The sequence below is a fragment of the Rhinatrema bivittatum genome, chromosome 1 (assembly GCF_901001135.1).
Source record: "Rhinatrema bivittatum chromosome 1, aRhiBiv1.1, whole genome shotgun sequence".
NCBI lineage: Eukaryota > Metazoa > Chordata > Amphibia > Gymnophiona > Rhinatrematidae > Rhinatrema > Rhinatrema bivittatum.
In genome coordinates this window covers 609,522,088-609,546,690 of record NC_042615.1, presented here as the reverse complement: position 1 = coordinate 609,546,690, position 24,603 = coordinate 609,522,088, and the positions used below count along the sequence as shown (strand labels likewise).

The window sequence follows — 24,603 nt, the reverse complement described above, 5'->3', positions numbered from 1 at the left end:
ATCTTTGGTTTGATAAGGAGTTAAGAGATCTTTAAGGGATCAAGCATTGACTGCTTTCTCTGTGTAATCCAACTTCACCCAATCCAGCTGTTATGGTACCGGGCCGTGCCCTGGTTCCTCTCACCTCGGGCCCAGCCTGCTGTTGCTCCGTTCTGGCCGGCAGGGCCTGTCTGGGCCTCTCCCGCTGCGCTCCCTCCTCGAGGGAGACACCGCTGACCCATCGCGGCTGGCCCTGCCCCCTAGGCGCGCGGGCAGGAGCTCCAAAGTTAAAGGGGCCAGTGCGGGAACAGACAGGACGGCCCCAGATGACGTCAGACGCTGCAGGGGTATTTAAACCCTGCAGCTAGGCCTGGGTCCTTGCCTTACAACAAGGTTCACTCTCTTTGACAGCTACTAGTTGCTACCTTCGTCTTCTGGCTATCGACCCCAGCTTCTGACTACTGGCTTCTGATTCCCGGCTTCTGTCTTCGGCTTCTGACTACAGGCTTCTGACCTCGGCTTGGACTATTGGCTTCTGATTCCAGCTTCCGACTACTAGCTTCGGCTTCCGACTACTGGCTTCTGATTCTGGCTTCGGCTTCTGACCTCTGCTCGTCCATTGCTTCTGAATCCGGCTTCGCGCCACTGGTTCCTGACTCCGGCTCTCGTCCAGGAGGCCCCTCCTAAGTCCAAGCGGCTCGGGTCCTCACGAGCTCCTCTCGGGGGGACCGCGGGCTTCCAGTGGTGAAGTTCCAGCTGGCCTCCTGGCTTTGACCCTTCTCTTCTCAATCTTCAGGAACTCCTCTTCAGACCCCGGCCTTCAGGAGACCGCATGTAAGTCCAAGCAGCTCGGGTCTTCACGGGCTCCTCCTGGGGGGACCTCAGGCTTCCACTGGTGAAGATCCCTCCGGTCTCCTGCTCTGTGCAGTCTCCCTGCTTCGACATCCCCATGATGAGTCTTCATTTGTCTCATCCAGCTCAAGGGTCCACGAATCCAACACCATCCTGTTCCGTACAGCAGGAACGAGAGTGGGAGGAAGAACATGAGAAAGTTCTCTGCAGGGAAAGGGGCTGGAGCAGGAGCAGAGAGAGAACCAAGACTGAAGGCAGACAGGTACTCTGTAGTTGTCTTCAAACGATTGAATTAAGAAATGAGAAAGCTGTGGAAAGATGTCAATTCTGTGGCAACAAGCTAATTGTGTGGTTTTCCCTCAACCGCACAATTGCCGGAACCTAGGCACACTGACCTTAAATGTAGAGTAATGGTATCCAGTGGTCATGATAAAGTACTACTTCCTCATGATTCTGAGGTAGTAGAATCAGTGCTCTATAAGGCAAAGTAGTTAAAAATAAATAAAAAAAATCAGCACTCCAGGGAAAAAATGTAGGCTTCTGGACAATATGGGCAAAATATTTTATCAAGCCAACATTTCTGCTCATCAATTTCAAAGCACACAATATTTATATATAACATCTTACAAAAGATTAAGGATGAGTCTGCTTTTCCTACTGAGCATCAGGGAAACTTCCAGTCCTGTTTCTTAGAATGGATGATTGCTTGAAGCAGCTCATGAAATCCATATATGATAATTTCAACACTTCTACCAGAGCATCAGCAGTCACAATAAATACCAGAAGATTAGTGTGGCTCAAAGCTTCTAGATAGAGGTCTATAACAAGTTAGCAAATGCATCATGTACTAGAGAAAATCTCTTCATGGATAAGGTGAAAAAGATAGTTAACATCATAAAAGAACAGTTCACAACACTGCAAACTCTAACCATGACTACTACAGATTGAGCAGTCTCCCAGAGAAGATACCAACCTTGCTAAAAACAGTATTGTCATAGATATTACTCACCTTACCTTTATCTAAATCATTACCAACCCCGATAACAGCAATCCAAACCATGTATTATAGAGAGGCCTCAGTCCAAGCAGATTTGGCAGACAAATCAGACATCAGGTTGTTTTGTTTTGGGTTGTTTGGGTTTTTTTTTCCTTCAGTCACCTTCCAGTTGGGAGTAAGCTTCAATTCTTTTGCCATCAGTGATCCCTTAATACCATGGACACATGAGTTCTTGATGATATCCTAAAGGTTACAGATTACATTTTGAGACCCTCTGTTTGACTTCCCAGTTGTCATGTCGCATTCCTAGGGAACGGTTGCACATAACAGAAAAACTAACATCTTTCCTGATTTCACACGCAACATAATCCGTCCCATTAATGGAGACAAAGGACTATTCAACATACTTCATTATTAAACAAATTTCTCAAATGAAAAAAAATTGAAGGTGAGCTCTTTTTCAACCATCCTTCCTCCTTCTAGACTTGATTGATTTGTTTGTTATATAGGATCTCAGATATACTCATAGCACTATTCATCCAGATTAAAGGAAGTAACTCTTATTCACAGTGGAGAATGAGCTCTGTCAATATAAGAGGGTTTTCTCAAAATGACTAACAGTAGTAGCAGCTCACTTAAAAGAGAGCAATGTTTTAGTTTCTCCATACTTAGATGATTGGCTGATATCAAGTGCCTCTTTAATAGAAGCCAAGGTCTCTACAGCTCTCATAGTTCACACTCTTCTCTCACAAGGATTTATCCTCTGCTATGACAAGTCTATTATTCATCACCAGAATGCTTTGGTGCTGAACTGTATGCTCAGGCAGGGAGAGCTTTTATTCCTGTTCAGAGAAAGGCCAGATTATTCTCTCTGATACTTTCATTTCTCAGCAGAAGAGTAGTGTTGTAATTAAAGTTAATGGAACTACTGGGTCACATGGCAGCCATAGTTCATATGACTCAGTTTGCACAACTAGATGAGATTTCCACAATGACACCTGAAACATCACTGGAATCAGAATTCTCAATCACTGTCTTTCAGAATACAGATTACTCTTCTTTGCAACTCTTATCATTGGTGGATTCACCCACTCAATTTACTGTAGGGTCTCTTTCCACCCACCACAAGTTCAAGAAACTTTGACAACAGATGCATCTGCTCAAGTCTGGGAAACGCACTTTGGGCCAGCTATTTTCTCAGAAGATGAGGACCAAAAAAGAACAGTCTTCATATTAAATGTATTTAGAAATGAGAGCTATTTTTAAAGCACTAATAGCTTTAAAAATTTTCATAAAAGTCAGTATATCAGATTCAAACAGACAACATTGTAGCAATGTAGTATATAAACAGAGCAGAATGAGTTCTCGAGCACTGCCAGGAAGTCCTGAAAATATGGAACTGAGCAATAGAAAAAACAGATACATTTCTATGCCACACAGGTCCTAAAGAAATTGAATATTCTGGCATATTCTCTGAACAGTCTGCTGCAACATCATGAATGGTCTCTTCATGAACACTCTCCAAAACATTTTTAAGCAATGGGGAATTCTGCAAGTGGATCTCTTTGCCACCTCATTCAACAGGTCCGGCAATGCGCGTTAAGCCCTGGGACACATGTAAGTCCTGGGGCTTGCAAAAAGGGGAGGGGCTATCTGGGGGCAGAGCGGGGTCAGCGGCTCCCGGCTCAGCGGCCATTTGCCGCTGTGCCAGGAATCGCGTGCCGGCACTTGGCTGGAGCGCGCAACTTACTTCAGCCCCAGGGCTGAAGTAAGTTTTATAACGGAAGGAAAACAAAAAGGGGGGAAAGGGCGGGGGAGGTAAGGGAAGGTGGGGGGTAGGGGAAGTTCCCTCCCAGGCCGCTCTGATTTTGGAGCAGCCTGGGAGGTAACGGGGGAAGGCAGTACAGCTCGGCATGCACAAGGTGCACATTTGTGCACCCCCTTGCGCACGCCGACCCCGGATTTTATGACATGCATGCGCATGTTAAATTGCGTGTCCATATGTGCGCACCAGGTAGCATGCGCATATGGATGCGCTCGTGCAAGTTTGAAAATCTACCCCGAAGTGTTTAGAAAATCTTAAGACTAGATATACAAGAAAGTTGACATTTCTTTAAAAATAAGTTTCAGGGATGTTAAAAATGAGACAGTTTGTGGGTGGGGGACACTTTAACTTACTTTTCTAAGCAGGAAGTAATCAAAGCATCTAAGTGCTGCTTACAGAAAGTTTAATATCTTGAGATTGAGAACAAATAATGAAATTTTCACTAAAACAAACATATCTTATTTTTAACTACGTGGCCCTGATCTTATTTAAGTTGTGGGGACATCCCTTCTAGCATTTAAGAACCCCCTTAATTGCTTGGGATTATAAAATACAAATATATTTCCAGAGTACTTTATTACGCACCTTGCGGGGTAGCATAATAGGAAATTTGCCCCCATTGCCACAGCCTCTGGGTGCGTAAGTAAGAGAGCTTTCCTACGCAAATGCGTAACTCTAGACAAGCCAGGAAATATATGGATTTAATCCTCCCAAATAAGTAACATTCATAGCTTTAAAATAAAATTTCATAATTAGAGCTCTGTCATATTCTGAAAATAAAGAAACAATAAAAACAAGCCCAGAGCTCTCCAAATATTCAGACAGATTTTCAAAGTCTTCTGTGTCCCCTACTGGGGATATCTGCATCTGGGTCTGTCTTTGTTTTAAATACAGAATCTTTTTAATTGCTGGTATCTGATCTTCTGGGAACTTTAGAATTTCTTTCAAGTACCTTTTAAAAGTTATTAGTGATATTTCACCAACCACTTTTGGGAAGTTCAAAACCCTCAGGTTAAGTTGTCTTCGGTAGTTCTCTACCAACTCCAGCCTGCGCATGGAAATAGCCTGATCTCTCACACAAACGGCGTTTGCATCAGACACTTGTTTTAAATCATCTTTAACCTGCAATAAGACTCGTGTTTCTTCCTCGTCCCTCATCTTACATTGATTTTCGACAGAGTCCATTTTTTGGGAGATTTCTTCCGTTTTTTTGGGTCTGCTCATTAAAGACCTTTGTCATCCCCACAATCAAATCCCATAGGGACTCCATTGTAATTACAGCCTGTCTCTTTATCTCAATGGGGTTTTTTATAAGGCTTCCCATTACCTCCCTTTCTCCTGCCACCGATGTTGATGTCAACGGGGTCTCTCCTCACTCCTCGCCAAGTTCTCCAGAGACGTAAAGGAATCTAGTAGCCTCTCCCGCTCCGCTGCATTGCTCTGCCGTCCACTCGATAAGAGTCGCTCCTGAGGCATCTCTCACCGGCGACTCTCCAGGCTCGGCTCCACTCGGAGGAGTTGCTCTCGGCTGTTCCCGCGGGTCCGGTGGGGACAACGATATCTCCCCAGGTGGCTAGGGGACTCCTCCTCCCGACCCACCAGCGGGGCTCGGTGTCCCAATCTGTGATATGGGGGATGCATAATGCGGTATGAAACGCTGACCTGCGGGGGGAGTGATGGTTCGGGTGAATAGACCCTCACTCGTCCTTTTCTCTTATGAGGCATAATTAAAGTTGAAAAGGCAAAACTTCAAAGGTAAGGCGAGTCTTGCAGGAGCGATGAAGTATGCGTCCGTTCAGGGAGCCATCTTCTAATAATACTTTTTTAATGTGAAACATTTAGAATTTTTATTCTGATGCCAAATTATTAAAAATGGATGTTCAGCTGGCAGGAAGAGGTTTCAGAAAAATGTGTAAGTTTTGTTTTAAGGACAGACCACTTTCAAAAAATGAAGTGCTAGCCTAGTGATTAGTACAGCAATTGCAAACCAGAGATGACAGGGTTCAAATCTCTGACATTCCTTATGACCTTGGGCAAGTCACTTCACCCTACATTGCCCTAGGTACAAACTTAGGGCCCTATTTACTAAGTATTTTTCCCATAGAGACAGAATGGAAGAAAATGTTTAGTAAATGACCCTCTTAGATTGCAAACCTTCTGTGTGATAGGGAAATACCTATAGTACCTGAATGTAATCTGATTTGAAGTATGACAAAAGGCAGAATACAAATAAAAAAAAAAATAATAAATACAATTGTTCCTTTCATAAAAATGGTATATCTTAGTACTAGGGCTAATATTTTTTAGAATTCTCACATAATCAGTTTTCATCTATTAATAGTGCATCCACACCTTAGTTATATTGAGGTGGTTGCGTAATTTTATGATTTTGAATAGCATCTTGCTTCCCTTATTGATGTCATTTCAAATGACTTACTTCTGTTTTAAAGTTGCATTTATAGTTATCTTTTACAAATGGCAGGTATGTTCTAAACCTCTGCAGGTTAGTGTCTTAAACCCCAGAGTAGCCTTTGAACGCTGAATATATTTCCTCCTATCTTTATTTTTTTCTTTATTTTTGTTAAAGTTTCTGTTTACCTTTGTTTTGTTTTTTTTTTTACATGCTTCTGCTTCTCTATTGCTTATCTTACAAATATTAAGGAAATTGCTACTAAGTGTAATGGAATCAGAAAGGAATTGGCAAAGAAGGAGGTAAGACTTCAGTCTAAGGTGCTCTTGTATTCAGATGTATGTATGAAAAGTATCTGTTATAGTAAAAAGAAAAAGTGTGTATCCCATGATTGGTTAATTCTGTGTAAAAATCATACTAGTAGAGGAGGAGTGAGGACTTTGAGTTCTATTTTAAGCATTAAAAAACGCTCATGGTGCCTTTTTAAGTTATTAATAAGAGTTACTTAATTTGAAATAATGTATTAATATTTTCCATCACTAGCTCATATGAGTTCTAAGGACTTTTTGTTGACTATACAAATGTCCATTATTTTACAATCAATGTGTATGTTTAACAGATGATCAAGAAACTTATTAGCAATGTCAGAAGAATGGCCTCCCATCCAACACTCCCATATTGTAAGTGTTAATTTATCAAATGCTTTCATTATGTTTATGTCTGAGTTCAGATATATTCCAAACTATCAGCTTTTGCACAAGTAGTCAAATTTGTTTAATCCTACATTTTTTAGTGTTTTGTATAATGTCTTTTCAGAGCTATAATTTCATATTTTGGTTAATAAATATGGCATTATGTTGTAAGTAATTGACACAATATTTCACCTTATTGTGCTTTATTTCAAGAAAATGCAAAAATAGTTAACTATAGTTTGTAGTGGGTAATTTAAATATTATGAAATTAAAAAAAAATATGGCAACCAGAATGCCTTGCTTCATTGGTGGAAATTTTAAAATGTTTTAATTTTCCTTTATTTTTTTTTCTCCCTGTGGTTTTGTTTATATATGCTGAAAGTGAAAGAAAAAACACACTGCAGTTAAGTGCAGTGGCATGTATCTTATTTTTAATCTTTTTTTGTATGATTTTTATTATTTTTCCTCAAGTTGGACTTCCTGTGATTGACTATTCTCTGAGTATTTGTAAAAAATAAAGCACAATATTACAGTTGATATTAAAATTTTCTTTCTAAAAGAGTAAAATTTAAAACAGTGCCTATTTTTTCCTTTTTTTAAATGTAGATCTAACAGGTGCTCAAGATGGTAGTGTAAGAATGTTTGAGTGGGGCCATTCACAGCAAATTGCATGTTTCCGGCCTGGAGGGAACTCAAGAGTGACCCGCATAAGATTCAATCACCAAGGAAATAAGGTATACAACCAGAATATATATATATATTTTTTTTTTATTATTTTTTTTTTTCCAGTTGGGTGTTTCTTAACCCAGATCATAGGTTATGGTGATATTCGGAGCCCACAAAGGGCTAAAAGATAAATTGTTTTTTTGTGTCCAAAATTGTCTTTTAGGTTTTTGCTACTGTTTCTCTAATAAAAAATGGATAAATAAATAACCAACAAGTCTCATTTAATACTACAAATGACTTGTCCTCTGTGCATTAAAAATGCTCCCCTCCAGGGAGTCCAGCTGTACCATTACCTGATTATGGTTTCCCATCAGGAAATGGATGGATCCATAAAGGCTAGAGAATGGGAATGAAGAGAAGAGCTAAGGGGGGTGGCTTGCTGGAATGGTGGCTACTAACTGATGATTACTACTCTTGCTCAATAAGCCTTTGTGGAGTCTTAATCTAGTTTTGGATTTTTTGGTGGGCCCCACCTTTTGATCAATGCATAGCCTTTCCTTGAGGTTACTGACCTTGAAAACAGTGTTTCTTGTGGCAATTTATTCTGTGTGTAGAGTATCCGAATTGCAGGCCTTGGCTTGTTGGGAGTCGCTTTTTCGGGTGACTCCGGAGGCAATACAACTGCGTACTGTTCCTTCCTTTTTGCCAAAAGTGGTCTCAGATTTTCACTTAAATTAGTCAATTTCTCTGCCTTCTCTGGACAGGAAAAGAGATGTGGAGGAATATCACCTGTTATGGCCCTTGGATGTCGAGGCATATCTTGAGTTATTTGGAGGTTTCTAAACATGTCAAGCAGATGGATCGCCTGTTTTTTCTTTACTGTGAGAGTAAATAGGGCAAGCCGGCATCATGGTCTATGATAGCCCACTGGATTAAGGAAGGTGGTCACTGCAGCATATGTGGATGCTGAGCAGCCGTTGCCTAGTCAGGTTAGGGCTCATTCCACTAGGGCTCAGTCATGGGAGGAGGTTTCATTGCTGTTTTCTGTCAACATTTACTGAGCTATGACGTGGTCCTCCTTACAAACATCCTTCAGGTATTACCGCCTGGATGTGCAGGCCCAGCAGGACACAACCATTGCATGTGCGGTGTTGATCGGACTGAGGGCCGCCTCCCACCCTGTTCGGGAGAGGCTTTGATACATCCCATTGGTTTTGGATACACCTGTCTGTATGCTAAGAAAAGAGAAATTGGTACTTACAGGATTTCGTTTTCTTTAATAAGTACAGGTGCATCCACCTTCCCTTCCTCGGCTGCTAGATGGTTGTGCTATTGTCCTCCTGCTTGGCTGCGTGTTCCAGGGGTTACTGATAAGTGTTACTCCTCCCTAGCAAGTGTTATTACACTCTTTATGTGAGCTCAGTGTTTTCCTGTTGGCTAAGTGCTGGAATGGTTATCTGTTAATAATCAAGTTTTGTTAGTTTGTCCACAGTTGGCTTTTGCAGAGAATACTGGCAGGCTGATGTCAGTGCAGGGGTGAATATACTGTGATTTCAGTTAGCTCTGTCTTCATCTGCTGGTAGAGGTGCATAACCCACTTGTTTTGGATCCACCTGTCCTTATTAAGAAAGGAAATTATCAGGTAAGTAGTAATTTCTCCTTACACACAACTGGGTTGTACATGTGTAAATGCACTTTACCTGTGTAAGTGGACTTTTCAAAATTGCTACAATACACCATTGACTTGCCATAGGTTTTACCCATGTTATATGCACTTAATGTGGGTAAATGTCAAATTGCTATAATAGTTTGTTAAATTTATATGCGTTGCTCCTTTGAAAATTCACCTGATAGCGAGCCGCCATTATTTATTTAATTTCTTTATATTATGCTGTTCATATAATCAAAGCCAATTACATAGTTCCTACATATTACAAGAAAAACGTAATACAAGATGCATTAATTTCTACCAGAAAAAAGTTATAAGATCACAAACATAGTAATTATTCATTTCTAACTGTTCCCCAGCAAATAAAACAACATTAATTAAAAGCTTCTAAAAATAACCGTTTTTACTTTTTCTAAGTAGTCCGCGTCATTTCGTATTTCCACAGGTAATGAATTCCAAAGTACCGGACATGAAATATAAAAGGCTTTGGACCTAGTAGTAGACAAAGCAGCAGATGACAATATGGGAATAGTTAGCAAATTCTGAGATGTCGAACGTAACAAACGATTTGGTATATAACTTTTTACAAAGTCCTTCAAACAAAAGGTATCTTGGTATTTAGCTTTATGTCTCAAAGTTAACAGTTTAAATTTAATTGGTTGTGCTACCGGTCAGGGCCGGAGGAACCGCTAGGCCTGTGCCTAGGGTGCCGAGACTTAGGGGGCGCCGTGGCAGGCAGCAGAATTTTGAAAGGGCAAAAAGTGCCCTTTCAAACTTCTGCCAGCCCCCGACTCGCCCTGCCTCCCTCCCAAGTGCCACCTTCCTGACGCCCCCCCCCGGTGGTCCAGCGAAGGGCCCGGGAGCGATCTGCCGCTCCTGGGGCCTCAGCTGCCACTAAGCAAAATGGCGCCGGTGACCTTTAACCCCTACCATGTGATGGGCTAACCAATGGCATCAGATCGCTCCCGGACCCTCCGCTGGACCACCAGGAGGGCGTCGGGAGGGTGGTACTGGGGGGGAGGCAGGGCGAGTCGGGGGCTGGCTGTCTGCCACGACGCCCCCTAAGTCTCGGCGCCTAGTCTCTGGCTGCGCCGATCTTCCTTTCTTCGGCCACGTGATCAACTAGACCGGCTGCGCCGATCTTCTTTCTATGTGTGTGTGTGATGTATATGTGAGAAAAGAATGGTGCTTCTGTGTGTGTGTGTATGCAATATGTATGTGAGAGAGGAATTTGCCAGTTTAAAAAAAAATGAAATGTGATAATACATATACCTCAACTTTTGTGCTGGTAGCACAACTTTTGAAAAGTTGGATGAAAGATGAAATTACTGAAGTTTAAGCATTCCTCTTCTGGAAAATAAAATTTAACAAAGTGGGTAGAAACAAATACTAAAGCAAAAAAAGAAAATTAAAGTATTTAAAATGTTCATCTCAGCAAAATCACAAATTTAAGATACTGATGCCAGATGGGGTTTGGGTTTTGGTTTTTTTTTTAAGCATAATTTAAGCATGAAGACTAGAATAGTTCCAATCTGAAACAGTTTTGCTATTTTATTTTAAGCCTTTAGAAAATGTATATTTTTAAATGACTAAGACTGAAATCTTCCCATTTAAAAGGGAAGTTGACTAAGGATGTCTTTCAGTTCCATATCTCCCACATGAATAATCATATGACTGATAGTTTGAAGAAAGATACTTGCTTTATTGCCTGAAAGCGTAAAACAAGTGAAGCTGTACAGTGTGGATGGCTGTCCCTTGGGAGGACAGAACCTGAAGGAAGGATGTCATTTCGCCTTCTGATAGGAATGTGGTTTTCTTATTTAACGTTTGGGAGCATCACTTTCACTTTTAGTAAAAGTGAAAAATGCTGCAAGTCTGAAAGCAAGGTGCTTCTGTGAGAGTGTAATGTGTATGTGAGACAGGGAGGATGCTTCTGTATGTGTGTGGTGTATATGTAAGTCAGGGAGGGTGTTTGTGTGTCAATGTGTGTGTGCGAGAGAGATGGAGCATGCTTGTGGCTGTGAGAGGGCATGTGTGTGATTGAGCCTGTTTGTGAGATGGAACGTGTGTGATTGAGAGCTTGTGTGTAAGTGAAATAGAGCATGTGTGTGATTGAAAGCCTGTGTGTAAGTAAGAGCGAGAGCATTATGTGATTGAGAGTCTGGCCAGAGAGGTGACATGTGTATGTGTGAGAGAGACTGATCAGGGAGATGACTGGTATGTGTGTGTGTGTGTGAGAGAGAAGAGACTGGTTGGGGAGATGATTGGTGTGTGAGAGACAGAAACTGGTCCTGAGGGTGTGACTGGTGTGTGTGTGTGTGTGAGAGAGAGAGAAGAGACTGGTTGTGGTCCCTAAGGAAGAGGATTGTGAGAGCAGCTACTGCTGCTTCTGGTGTGGCCTGCAAGGGAAAGGAGTAGGAGAACTGTTGGAGAGGGTAAGTAAAGGTGGCTTTTTAAGTTCATTTTTCTTGCTTGACTACCAATTTAGTTATTGGGTAGTATGTGATGTGTCTGCTGTTTGAAATATTTTATTGGTGTTTGGTAAAGCTTTCAAAATTTGCATGAGTCTTTAATTATTTTATTTATATGATTTTATAATTATGATTAATGATTTATATATCTTGATTTTATTGATTTGCTTCACGAGGAATGGTGAAATTTTTGTTTTTCCATTGTTACACTGTATAGAGTCTGGCATGATGCGTTTTACAGTTCAGTTTTTGTCTGCACATTTCTATTTATACTTTATGTGGCTTTATTCTTTATTTGGTGAGGGTCTATCTCTGCTCTGTGTGTGTGACCATGATGAGAGATTCTGCTAGCATGTAGTGTCTGTATAGGGATCTATGGCAATCGGGTTTGTTTTGTTTCCTCAGTAGGTGATATATTGGTATTCTAGGACCCAGTGTAATATTTACCCTTGCTTTTTCACAGGTAGGGTTATTGTTGTTTGAGTCCTTGGTGTTATTACTGTTATGTTACGATGGGATTGCAGTATAGATTTTGAGTGTCTTTTTTGTGGGGTTGTGTTAGTTCACAACGTGTCTGGCAGTGGAAGGTGTTTGTGCTGCTGTTACTGTGAGGTGACACCAGAATTTGAAAATATCTTTTAGTATGATGAGCTGTAAGGGAAACATCCAAGCTCCATTGTTTGGGGGAATTTCAGTGGATGCACAGTGTTAGAGAACTTGAGGTGCAGGATTTATATTGACATTCTGTCCCTTCCTAAAAATTCCAGACTTCACTCTCATAGCCATATAGAATTAGTTGAATGAGGCTATCAAATAATTTTATAGTGTGAAACTGGCCAGCTTTTTAAAATTATGCAGAAGACCCTTTGGACTTTTTTATTAACACTTTTTTTATATAACCAATTTTAAAGCAGGATCCATGCTATAGAGGGTGGGTGTGATGAAGAAATATTATTTTGTCTCCCCCCCCCCCCCCCCCCAACAATTCTGTCTAGAGACGCCACAGATTTTCTGTGACCTTAAGCATTAATACAAGAAGGATTAAGGGGGGGATGCTGGAGAGGCTCATAAATGCATTGGCCTCTGGGCACCGGAGACCCTTGGTACGCCACTGGGTGCGAACCATATGGGGCTGCAAGCGGTGGCAAAGAGGAGTGGAGATTTGGCGGGCCGCGAGCAGTGCCCAACCTGCTTGTGACCCAGAAAACCACACAATCGGCGGGGGTGATCGAGAATGAGGTAGGAGTCTGGGCCGAGACCACGGGGTGGCGGCGTGACCTGGGGGGGGGGGGGGGCACAAGGGAGAAGGGTCGCCTAGGGCGCCAAATCCCCTTGCACCGGCCCTGCTACCGGTAATCAGTGTAATGCTTTCAAGTAAGGTTACAGCAGTCTTGAACCTGTAACCCAAACACTGTCCTTACAGCTGCGTTCTGAATCAACTGCAAAACATACAGCAAATATTTGGCAGGCCTCCATACAAAGAATTCCAAAAGTCAGAGTGAGAAAGAACAAGGGCTTGCACAATCAAGCAGAAATAATTAGCAGGAAGAGCATTGCATAGTGGCTTCAGCAGTCTCAGCTTAAAAAAGGCCAATCTTGCCACCCTTTTTACTTGAGATGCAAGTAACAATTTTGTGTGTCAGGAACTAGTTGAACAGTATCTTCCTCCAAAATAGATAGCCACCCTCTCCTGTGCAAACGAGCTCCTTGATGCTCCCATGACACAGAGATTCCAGCCCTGCCTTTCCCAGGACTCTGTGCATCTTCATTAAGTTAGCTTGGCTCTTTGCCTTTTCCATCTTGCCTTGCTTTCCTGCGGCATGTCCTTCTGCCTTGCTTTGCAGCCTTCTGCCTTGCAGCTTTCTTGGCCGCCTTCCTTGTCCTGTGGCCCCCTAGGGCTTTCTGCCTTGCTCCATTGTCTTCATTCTTGATTTTGGCCTTTCTGGCCTCCTTTTCCTGCCCTGTACTGTGGCTTTGAGCCTTTTTGTCCTGCTCAACTTTGCCCTTGGCCTTCGGGCCTTCTAGTACTTCCTTGCTCTGCCTCAGCCTTCGGGCCTTCTAGTACTTCCTTGCCCTGCCTCGGCCTTCGGGTCTTCTAGTACTTCCTTTCCCTACTTTGGCCTTCTGGCTTTCTGTATTCCTTGTCTTGTCGAGCCCTGTCCAATCCTTGTCTCTAGGCTCAGGCCTTGTCTCTGTTTCCAGCCTGTACGTCCAGTTCCAGCTCTGTCTCCAGTCCAGCCATGTCTTTAGGCCAGGCTTTGCTTCCTGTTCCAACCCTGTTTCCAGCGTGTGCCTCCGGTTCCAGTCCATGCTTCCAGTTCCAGCTTGTCTCTGGTTCCTATCTCATTGCCTATTTTGCCTTGTCTTCAGTTGCAGCCTAAGTCCTGCTAGCTGCTAGAACCCAAGGGCTTCAACCGGTGGGGAAGGTGGCTAGTCAAATGTAAGATCCTGCCCAGTCTTGCCCCAGAGTCTGGCCTGGTACCTGCAGGGCAAATCCCTTTCCAGCTGATTCCCAGCTCTGACACTAAAAAATACAAATCAAAATGCTTTAAAGTAGGAGTTTTTCACGGATCTACATAACATACACTATACTTTCATCTTGAAACAACAATTAGAGAAATATTCCAAAATTAAAAAAGACTTCACTGCTTGGTGGAAGACCTTTTTGCAACAATAAGTCATGAGTCATTTAGAGTAAGTGTCTACCAGTTTTGCACAGTTGGATGGTACAGTTTTTGCCATTCTTCTTGCCACAAGAGTGCAAGTTCTTGTAAGTTAGCTGGAGATCATCTATGGACAGCAGTCTTGCTATAGATTTTCTTTTGGATACAGGTCTAGGTTTTGACTGGACCACATAAGGACATTCACTTTTGCTGAGTTACTCCTTTGTTTTTGTTTTGTGCTTAGGATCATTGCCCTGCCGAAAGGTGGATCTCCCCCCCCCCCCCCGGTCCCAGGTTCCAGTTTTCTCCCAGGATCTGCCTATATTTTACACCATTCATCTTTTCCTTGATTTTCACAACTGTCCATTGTCCTCCTGCTGCAAAGTATCTCAACAGCGTTATGCTGCCACCATCGTGCTTTACTGTAGAGATGGTGTTCACAGGATCATGTGCCATTTTTTTTATGCTACACATCAATTAGCACTGAGATAAAAAAGTTCCACTTTGGTCTCATCAGACCACAAAAATTTCTCCTACATGCAGGTAGTATCTAAGGTGGTTTGGTTTTGTGGGGGGTTTTTTGCAAAAACTGAGGCACATCATATGGCTTTTCAAAGCAGTGGTTTCCTTCTTGCCCTCCACCCATATGGGTTATGTTTTATAGAATAATCTTGAAATTGTTGAACAATCATTATTTCCCCTAGTCTTAGTTGGACACCTCTGTAATTCTTTTAAAGTTATCTTAGGCTTCACAGTGACCAGTGCATAGAGGTTCAGCAAGGGCACAGCTCAGCCTGATCATGGCAGTGCCTTAGTGGTACCAAACTGTTTCCACTTTACAGCGGTAGACCTGACAGCATTCCAAAGGATATTCAAACGCATTGAAATATCCTTCCCCAATCTGTACTTTTGAATAACATTATATTAAAGTTCTTTTGGCAGCTCCTTGTTCAGCATGTTGTGACCTTTGCTTCAAATTCACTTCATATAACAGAAATAACTTGATTCATCATCCAGAATTATTTAAATCAGTTCAACTTCTGTGATTAGACATAGGTGGGCTTTATTTAATTATAGACTTTAAGGCAATTTTTTTAACCAGAGCTGATGTGGGTTTGCTATGATAAATGCTTATGCAATCAATTTTCTTTCCTTAATTACTTTTGGAATATTTCTATAATTGCTCTGTCATGATGAACTTGTAGAGTATGTTGTGTAGGTCATTGAAACAAACTTACTTTTATGTATTTTGATTTGTATTTTTTAGACAGAATGTTAAATGACAAGGCAATGTATATTCTGCAAAAGGTTTATAGTGAGAGAGAGAGAAGTTACATATTACTGTTCTGGAGATTAGAGATCATGTGATATGCTGATCACAAGCAGATGCATAAGTATGCAGCTCTCCCATCCTGAATCAAAATCCGGCTACATCCTTCTACATTTTGGAGCTCAGACCCTTTTTGTTTATCAAGGTAATGTTAATCCTCCTACAACGTGGGAGGATAAGATGACCAAACCATCATGTACACACAAGAAAGAAAAGGACCAGGGAGAAAAATTGTGCAATGGAGGACTCAGCCTCTGAGAAGGAAAAGCTGGCGCTTCCATTCCATTAGACATCACAAAAATGTTTAAAAAATGTTTGAAAGCTTTTCCAAGAAACTTATCTCAAATATGAATGCTAAATTAGTGGTGGTTGAGAAAGTAGCTCAACTTAGAAATGACGGCAGAAGAAGACCGAATGGCCCATCCAGTCTGCCCAGCAAGCCTCACACATTTTTTCTCTCATTCTTATCTGTTACTCTTAGCTCCTTGTTCTATTCCCCTTCCACCCCCACCATTAATGTAGAGAGCAGTGATGGAGCTGCATGCAAGTGAAATATCTAGCTTGATTAGTTAGGGGTAGTAGGGGCAGTAACCGCCGCGATAAGCAAGCTACACCCATGCTTATTTGTTTTACCTAGACTATGTTGTACAGCTCTTGTTGGTTTTTTTTTTCTTCTCCCCTGCTGTAGAAGCAGAGAGCCATGCTGGATATGCATTGAAAGTGAAGTATCAGGCGCATTTGGTTGGGGTAGTAACCGCCGTAACAAGCCAGCTACTCCTCGCTTTGTGATTGCGAATCCTCTATGCAAGAAAATGCGATTTAGATCACAGAGACTGAAGGCCACATGGAGGAGGAGTTGGAATTGGCCTTGACTGAGGCATGGAAAAAGATAGATCATGGATCCCTTGGACCCTTGGGTTTTAACATCTTTGAGTGAACCAAGTAGGGCTGCTTCTGGAGACTCCTGGGTTAATTTCACTAGAGTCATCTCAGAGTAATGTTTGCATTTTAAGTCCAGAAAACCGGAATTCTCCTCAGCAACCTTTGAATACTATTGACTCTTTTAAAGATCCTTGCTCGACTGCTTCGGGTATAATAGGAGAAGGAGCAGCTGCAGGACCTTTGCTGGCAGGGGATATTGCAATGGGAACTTCTGACCTGGCTGTGAGTGATAATTTTACATTTTTTCCCATGGCTATTTCGGGTGTTGGTCCTTGCAGCAATGAAGAGGTAGTTTCCTCTTACCCTTTTTTTTTTATAAATCCAATCCCTGGAAGCTTAATTCTAGAAGTAGGAAATATGCTTCTCTTGAAGATTTAGCCACTTCATTACAATGAGTGGAAGGCATATTAGAAGGTTGTGTTGCACAGCTGTGAAAGTGTTCAATTGACGCTCCTGCTTAAATAGAATCGCATTTCTCTTCATTAATTAGTCATTCTACTCTCTTAGGATCTCTTTCAAATCAGGTCTCTGAGTATTCTGTACAGAATGTTTTGATTAAAGAGAATAATTCTCTTCATTTAAGAATTGTAACATAAAATTGTATAAGATATAAAAACTTTACATTTTGTTAATTTTCCTAGATGTACTGTAATTCTATGCTTCCTATCAAGATGGTTAAAAAATAAATTTCTGAGAATTTAAAGATATTTGCTCAAAATATGCCTCCTGTATTTAGAGCATATATCTCTTCTCAGAAACAAGTATATAAGGAGCATGAAGATGGTTTTGATTTATTGGCTTGCTCTGATACGTTAAATGTTTCTGCTTTCTTAGAAAATTGTCAAATGGATATAGTTGCGAGGAAAATGTTAATTGTTTCCTTTGCTTTAGAAATGGATAGATATTTAGTGCTAAAACTTTTTTTTAGGAGTAGATTTCTGTCTCTTTTTGGTTGATAAAGCAAATGTTTTTCCTGACTGTCTAAACACATAGGCAGCGAAAATCTTTCCTGCAATTGAAGCCGTAAGTCTTACATTTTGGAGCATCTTTCTTTCTCAAATTTCCCTGCAAATGTGTGTTGTGTTTCAAAACCCATTTCCTAGGATTCTACATAGTTTAAAAGATTTCTTGATTATAAATCCAGTGTGGGGTATATGTGATATGTTTGACTATTTGTTGTGAAGTTCTTCTGGTATTTAAATTAGTATGCTTGCTTAACTGGTTTCATCTGTGTGTCCAATTATGAACTATTGCTTGTCTTATATATGTTTTCCTATATATGGGTTACTTTTTTATTATTTTTCCCATAAGCAAACTTTTCATGTACTGCAAAAAATGTTCAGTTTAAAAAAGAAAAAGCTAGATGACTTGGATCAACAAATTAATATGCTGTTGGAGAAAATAGACAATACAGAAACAGGGGCAACTGGAAAAATATCCACATTGTTGTTTTTCCAGAAAAATAAGACATTGATACAGTATATTTTTTCTCTAAATGGAGATTAAAAGTTGGTAGATGAAGGTTGAATGGACGCACAGGGCTCTGGAACCATTGGCACACCCCCCCCCCCCCAATGGGACAAGAAGGCAGACCTCTAATGATAATTATGTTTTATCATTATCTAAACAGAGTTGGTGCTTAAGAAGGCAAGGATGATACGGGATGTTCATTATAAACACCACTACATTTATTTATTTATTTTTACTGACTTCTCTCAAGAGATAAGAAAAAAGCACATGAGCTTCTCTGAGGTGAAGACGAGGCAGTGCGAATTGGTATATGATATGTGGTATCCACCTCAATTGAAAGTGACTGAGAATTTATTTATTTATTTATTTAACACTTTTTTATACCGACCTTCATAGTAAAACCATATCAAATCGGTTTACAAAGAACAAGGGGATAACTAAGACAAATAACTGAGGATAATAACAATAGAGGAGAATAAGGCAAAGTTACAATTAACAAGGAGTAAAAAACTTGGAAGCTTAACGCTGGAAGAAAGAACAGATAAGAAAAAGAAAACATGTAGGAAGGGATTGCTACATGGTACAATAGTGCAATACAGATTATTGTATACAGTGCAATATCAATGTGGGTTAAAGCTAAAGATGATTAAAACTGGAGGTGCCAAGGTCTGCCGTTTTGAAGGTGCCAAGGTTCATCGTTTTGAGGGAGCCAAGGTTCATCGTTTTGAGGGAGCCAAGGTTCATCGTTTTGAGGGAGCCAAGGTCCATCGTTTTGAAGGATAGAGGACCGAATTGGCCAAGAAAGTGTAGGCGATTAGTGATTGTCTGGGGGATCGGGGAAGGCCTGGTGAAAGAGCCACGTCTTGAGTTTTTTTCTGAAAGTTGAGAGGCAGGGTTCCAGTCTGAGGTTTGAAGGGATGTTATTCCAAATGGATGGTCCAGCTGTTGAAAATGCTCGGTCTTTGGTCGAGGAAAGGCGTGTGGCTTTCATGGGGGGGAAATTTAAAGTGCCTTTATGAATATCTCTAATAGGTCTGTTGGAGGAGTATAGAGTTAAGGGAATTTCAAGGTCGAGTTGGAGTTGATGATGGATGGATTTGTGTATAAGAGTGATTGATTTGTGATAGAATAAAAGCTTCATTTTTGAAACTGTAGAAGAGATGCAGTGTTTTCTGTCTGGACATAACTATAGCTTGGCAAGTGGGAGCAAGAACTGTGCTAGTGTCGGCGAAAGCAGTGGGACTTGAAGATTAATTTCGTGGGTCTATATGGTCTGAACTGTAAGCTATGGCAAATTTCTCTGAACCGTAATTTGCTCCAGTTGGGAGGCTCACTGGAAAGCATCTAAGGTTTTTGGTTTTTTTTAAAATTTGTTTTGTGAAGGGAATCTGTTGTGGCAAGGTCCTGTTCTTCACAAAGATTCGACTTGAATTTGTCTTAAGGTATGACCCTTTAGGGCTCGCTTGCTGAAGCGTGGATATTCTACTGCGGTGATTGCCACCTTATTACGAACAAGAACGTTTTCCACTTTCTTAGTGTGAAGATCGAGGGGGTTCTTCCTCATTTGGTTAAGATCCTGCTCATTTTGGAGTTTTTACAAGGTGGGTTGAATAGAGTTGGCCCTTAATTCCTTAAAGGTGCAAGTAGCGGCTCTTGCCTGTTTCAGGGGTCAGGTGAATGGTGGTCCCTTGTCAGCTCATCCAGATGTGGCCTGTTTCTTGAAAGGAGTGAAACAGCTTTGTTGTCCTTGCTGTTACCCGAGTCCTTGTAGAATCTTAATCTGGTTTTGGGTTTCTTAATGGGCCCTATGCTCAAATCCATTCGTAATCTTTCCTTGTGGTTTCTGACCTTGAAAACAGTGGTTTTTGTGGTGATTTGTTCTTTCCATCAACTTTCCAAGCTGCAGGCCTTGTCTTGCCAGGAGCCGTTCCTTCAAGTGACTCCGGGGGCGATTCAGTTGTGTACTGTTCCTTTCTTTTTGCCAAAAGTGGTCTCAGATTTTCACTTGAATCAGTCCATTTCCCTGCCATCTCTGGATAAGGGGAGAGATGCTGAGAACCTTGGATGTTAAGAGACATATCGTGAAGTATCTGGAGGTTTCTAAACCTCTCAGGAAGACGGATTATCTCTTTGTTCTCCATAGTGGTAGTAAACAGGGCAAGCTGGCTTTGCAGACTACAGTAGCTCACTGAATTAAGGAGGTAGTCACGACTGCATACATGGATGCTCAACAACCATTGCCTAGTCAGGTTAGGGCTCATTCCATTAGGGCTCAGGTAGTGTCTTGGGCGGAATTTAGATTGTTGTCTCCCGTTGACATTTGCCAAGCAACAACATGGTCATCCTTACACTCTTTTTCCAGGTATTATCGACTGGATGTGCAGGCCCAAGAAACATAGAAACATAGAAATGACTGCAGAAGAAGACCAAACGGTCCATCCAGTCTGCCCAGCAAGCTTTCACTTTTTTCCCCATACTTACCTGTTTCTCTTGTCCCTTGCAAGTGACTTTTTTGTTCTATTTCCCTTCCACCCCCGCCATCGATGTAGTTAGCAGTGCTGGAGCTGCATCTAAGTGAAGTATCAGTGCTGGAGCTGCATCTAAGTGAAGTATCTAGCTAATTGTTTAGGGGTAGTAACCGCCGTCATAGCAAGCTACTCCCATGCATGTTTATCCAGCCTGTGCAACTCAGTCTTTGTTGGTGGTTGTCCGAATATAAATCATCTTTTCATCATTCCTCCTGCCGTTGAAGCAGAGAACTATGCTGGATATCATTGAAAGTGAAGTATCAGGATAATTTGGTTTGGGGTAGTAACCGCCGGATCAAGCAAGCTACTCCCCTGCTTTTTTGTGGATGCAAATCCTTTTTTTTTTTTTCACATTTCCTCTTGCTGTTGAAGCATAGAGCAGTGTTGGAGTCGCATTAACCGTGTGTATGTTTATTTAATTAGGATATTACTCTCCAGGTAGTAGCCATCATTCCCACAAATCACCCCCACGCCTCTTCACTTCATTCACATCCTCTAGACTTGATGGATCCACAGTGTTTATCCCACACCTCTTTGAAATCCTTCTCAGTTTTGGTCTTCACCACTTCCTCCGGAATGGCGTTCCAGGCATCCACCACCCTCTCTGTGAAGAAATACTTCCTGACATTGGTTCTGAGTCTTCCTCCCTGGTGTTTTAAATCGTGACCCCTGGTTCTGATTTTTTTTGCAATGGAAAAGGTTTGTCATTGTCTTTGGATCATTAAAACCTTTCAAGTATCTGAAATTCTGTATCATATCAACCCTGCTCCTCCTCTCCTCCAGGGTATACATATTTAGGTTCTTCAATCTATCCTCATAAGTCATTTTATGAAAAACTTTCACCTTTTTGGTCGCCCTTCTCTGGTCCGCCTCCATCCTGTCTCTGGCCCTTTGGAGGTACGGTCTCCAGAACTGAACACAGTACTCCAGGTGAGGCCTCACCAAGGACCTGTACAAGGGGATAATCTCATTCCTTTTCTTACTCGATATTCCTCTTTCTATGCAGCCCAGCATTCTTCTGGTTTTAGCTAACGCCTTGTCACATTGTTTCGCTGACTTCAGATCATTAGACACTATCACCCCCCGGTCTCTCTCCTGTTCCATGCACATCAGCCCTTCTCCCCCCATCGAATACAGTTCTTTCAGATTTCCACCCCCTATATGCATGACTCTGCGCCTCTTGGTGTTGAATTTCAGCTGCCATATCTTCGACCACTCTTCCAGTTTCCTTAGATATCGTCTCATTCTCTCCACTCCTTCCGGCGTGTCCACTCTGTTGCAGATCTTAGTGTCATCCGCAAAAAGACAAGCCTTACCTTCTATTCCATCCACAATGTCACTCACAAAGATATTGAACAGGACCGGTCCCAACACCGATCCCTGCAGCACTCTGCTCAACACAGCTCTCTCTTCAGAGTAAGTTCCATTCACCACTACACATTGTCTTCTGTATGTCAACCAGTTTGTAATCCAGGCCACCACCTTGGCACTCACTCCTAAGTTTCTCATTTTATTCACCAGTCTCCTGTGCGGGACCGTGTCAAAAGCTTTGCTGAAGTCCAAGTAGATGACATTGAGTGCTCTTCCTCGATCCAAACCCTTGGTTACCCAGTCGAAAAAGTTAATCAGATTTCTCTGACAAGATCTTCCCCTGGTGAATCCATGCTGCTTCTGGTCCAGCAATTCTCCCGACTGTAGATAGTTCACTATTCTTTCTTTCAACAGTGACTCCATTACTTTTCCCACCTCCGAGGTGAGGCTAACCAGTCTGTAGTTACCAGCCTCTTCTCTGTTCCCACTCTTCTAAAGCGGGACCACCACCGCTCTTCTCCAATCACTCGGCACCACTCTCATTTCTAGGGACCATGAGCAGCTTCCCTCCCTATTCGGGAGTAGCTTGGGTGCATCCCACTGGTCCTGGATTCATCTGACTAGATGCTAAGAAATGACAAATTACTACTTACCTGATAATTTCCTTTTCTTTAAGATAGTTAGATGAAATCCAGCTTCCCACCCTTGGCAGCCGAATTATTGGGCTATGGTCCTCCTCCGTGGCCACATGTTCCAGGGGTTACTGGTAAGTGTTAGTCCAATCCCTAGACTAGTGTTGTTGCATTCTTTGTCTGAACTCAATGTTTCTTGTTGACTGAGTACTGAAATAGTTATCTGTTGTTAATCAAGTTTTTGCTAGTCTGTTCACAGTTGGCTTTTGAAGAGAATACCAGCAGACTGATGTCACTGCAGAAGTATATATACTGTGATATCCGCTTTGCTCCATCTCCATCTGCTGGTAGAGATGCATAACCCACTGGTTCTGGATTCATCTGATTCTTAAAGAAAGGGAAATGATCAGGTTAGTAGTAATTTCTTATTTTAAATGAATTAGATATTCCGCATAGTGTCAACAAAATGTCTTGTACCCATTTTCTTGTGAGCCCAAATATTTGCTGAAGTACTTGCTTCTGCTTTCTGAATCTGTTCTTGCTACATCTTCTTTAAGAGTGCATATCAGCTTCAGAATGGCTTACCATGTTTCAGTAGATGATAAACCGATTTTAATTCATCCACTAGTTTCAGCATTTATAAAAGGTTTATGGCATGTTAAAACTTAGTTTCCATGAAACTTGAATATGGCCCTTCCTCAGTTGATGATGTCACCTTTTGAGCCATTTGAGACTACTTCTTTCAGATTCTTGATGTGGAAGTTTGTGTTTCTTTTAGCAGTAAACTCAGCAAGAAGAATCAGCAAACTCCAAGCTCTAATTCACTGTTCACATTATATGAAATTCTTCTGCAATATAATGATGCTCCACACTCACCCAGAGTTTCTCCGGAAGGTAGACTCAAATTTGTGTCAATCAATCCATCATGTTACCCACTTTCTTCCCAAGGCCACATGCACATGAAGGAGAGAAGACCCTTTATTCGTTAGATTGCAAAAGGGCTTTGGCTTACTAAAAAAAAGAGGATTCATCCACATCACTTAACTTTATAGTTCTTTGTATCCTATGGTCCTAACAGACTTGGAGTAGTAGTCAACAAATGTACTTCATCAAACTTGATAGTGGAATGCATTCAGCATTTCTACACATCAAGCAGACTTTCAAATCACAGACTCTGTCAAAGCTCATCAAATGACAGCTATAGCCTCTTTCGTTGCTCATCTGTGAGACGTTCTTCTCAAAGACATCTGCAAAGCTGCAACTTGGTCATCAAGTTCACACTTTTACATCCCATTACAGTCTCTCACAAACAGTACATTTGTAAAGGCAGTTTTGCGCAACCTGATTTTGAAGTAGTTCACTCTCCATGTGGAGTCTAGGTGCTTGCTCAGTACACACTCCACTGTTACCTTCAGCTTGGGACTCTTCATTTAATGGTTAATTCAGCCTGCTTATCGACGGAAAAAGCAAGTAAACTGTGCTTTCCGTAGCTAGCAGGATGAATTAGCCATGCTAAATACCTGGCCACCTCCCTGGAGAGTTGAATATCTGGCTAGATTAAGCTGTGTCATCGACTGAGAATGCTCTTGAGGCAACAACCGCATCGGAACTCCTGCATATACTTAGAGCTTAAAGTTCTACTAGCTAGAAGAGATGAATCAGTTTGGTGCCACCAGATGATGTCATCCAATATGTTATGGCTAATTATCCTGCTAGCTACGAAAACACCATTTACAGTAAGCAAACTTGCTATCCAAAATCTTCCTGGCCAGTAACTGTTTATGGACCTTTAGTACAGTATAATTTATATGCAAAATTTTAAATGCATTTAGTTCTGTGTGTCAGCCTTGCAGTCCTCAAGTTAGTTGAGATCCTTGAAAAATGTATGGAGTAGTACTTTAGTCCTGAGTCCAGTAAATGATGTATTAGGTGCTTTTATTTTTAGCTGTGGAGAGCAAATCAGTATTACTTGCATATTGTACAGTATGATTACCTCTTCCTGAAATATAATTATAAACATCTTTGAAATATTTATTTCCTTTCCCATTATTTTCTTTTTTAGTTTGGGATTGCTGATGGTGATGGATATATATGTCTGTATCAGGCAAAGTGGAAGTGTTCAGCTGTTGGAAACGCATCTAAACCATACCTGGTAAATGAACTAAT

The 24,603-nt window shown here is 41.5% G+C and overlaps 1 protein-coding gene across 3 annotated transcripts in view; it reads left to right on the top strand.

Annotated features, from left to right (window-relative positions):
* Positions 1-24,603, top strand: part of DMXL1 (Dmx like 1) — a 692,618-nt gene that overhangs the window by 653,673 nt on the left and 14,342 nt on the right. For 2 of the 3 annotated variants that reach the window (XM_029570948.1, XM_029570967.1), the window contains 4 exons: positions 6,315-6,365; positions 6,683-6,743; positions 7,362-7,489; positions 24,500-24,589. In XM_029570948.1, the coding sequence (XP_029426808.1) occupies positions 6,315-6,365; positions 6,683-6,743; positions 7,362-7,489; positions 24,500-24,589 (330 nt within the window). The remainder of the gene's footprint in view (positions 1-6,314; positions 6,366-6,682; positions 6,744-7,361; positions 7,490-24,499; positions 24,590-24,603) is intronic. The other variant, XM_029570958.1, reaches the window with a different exon arrangement.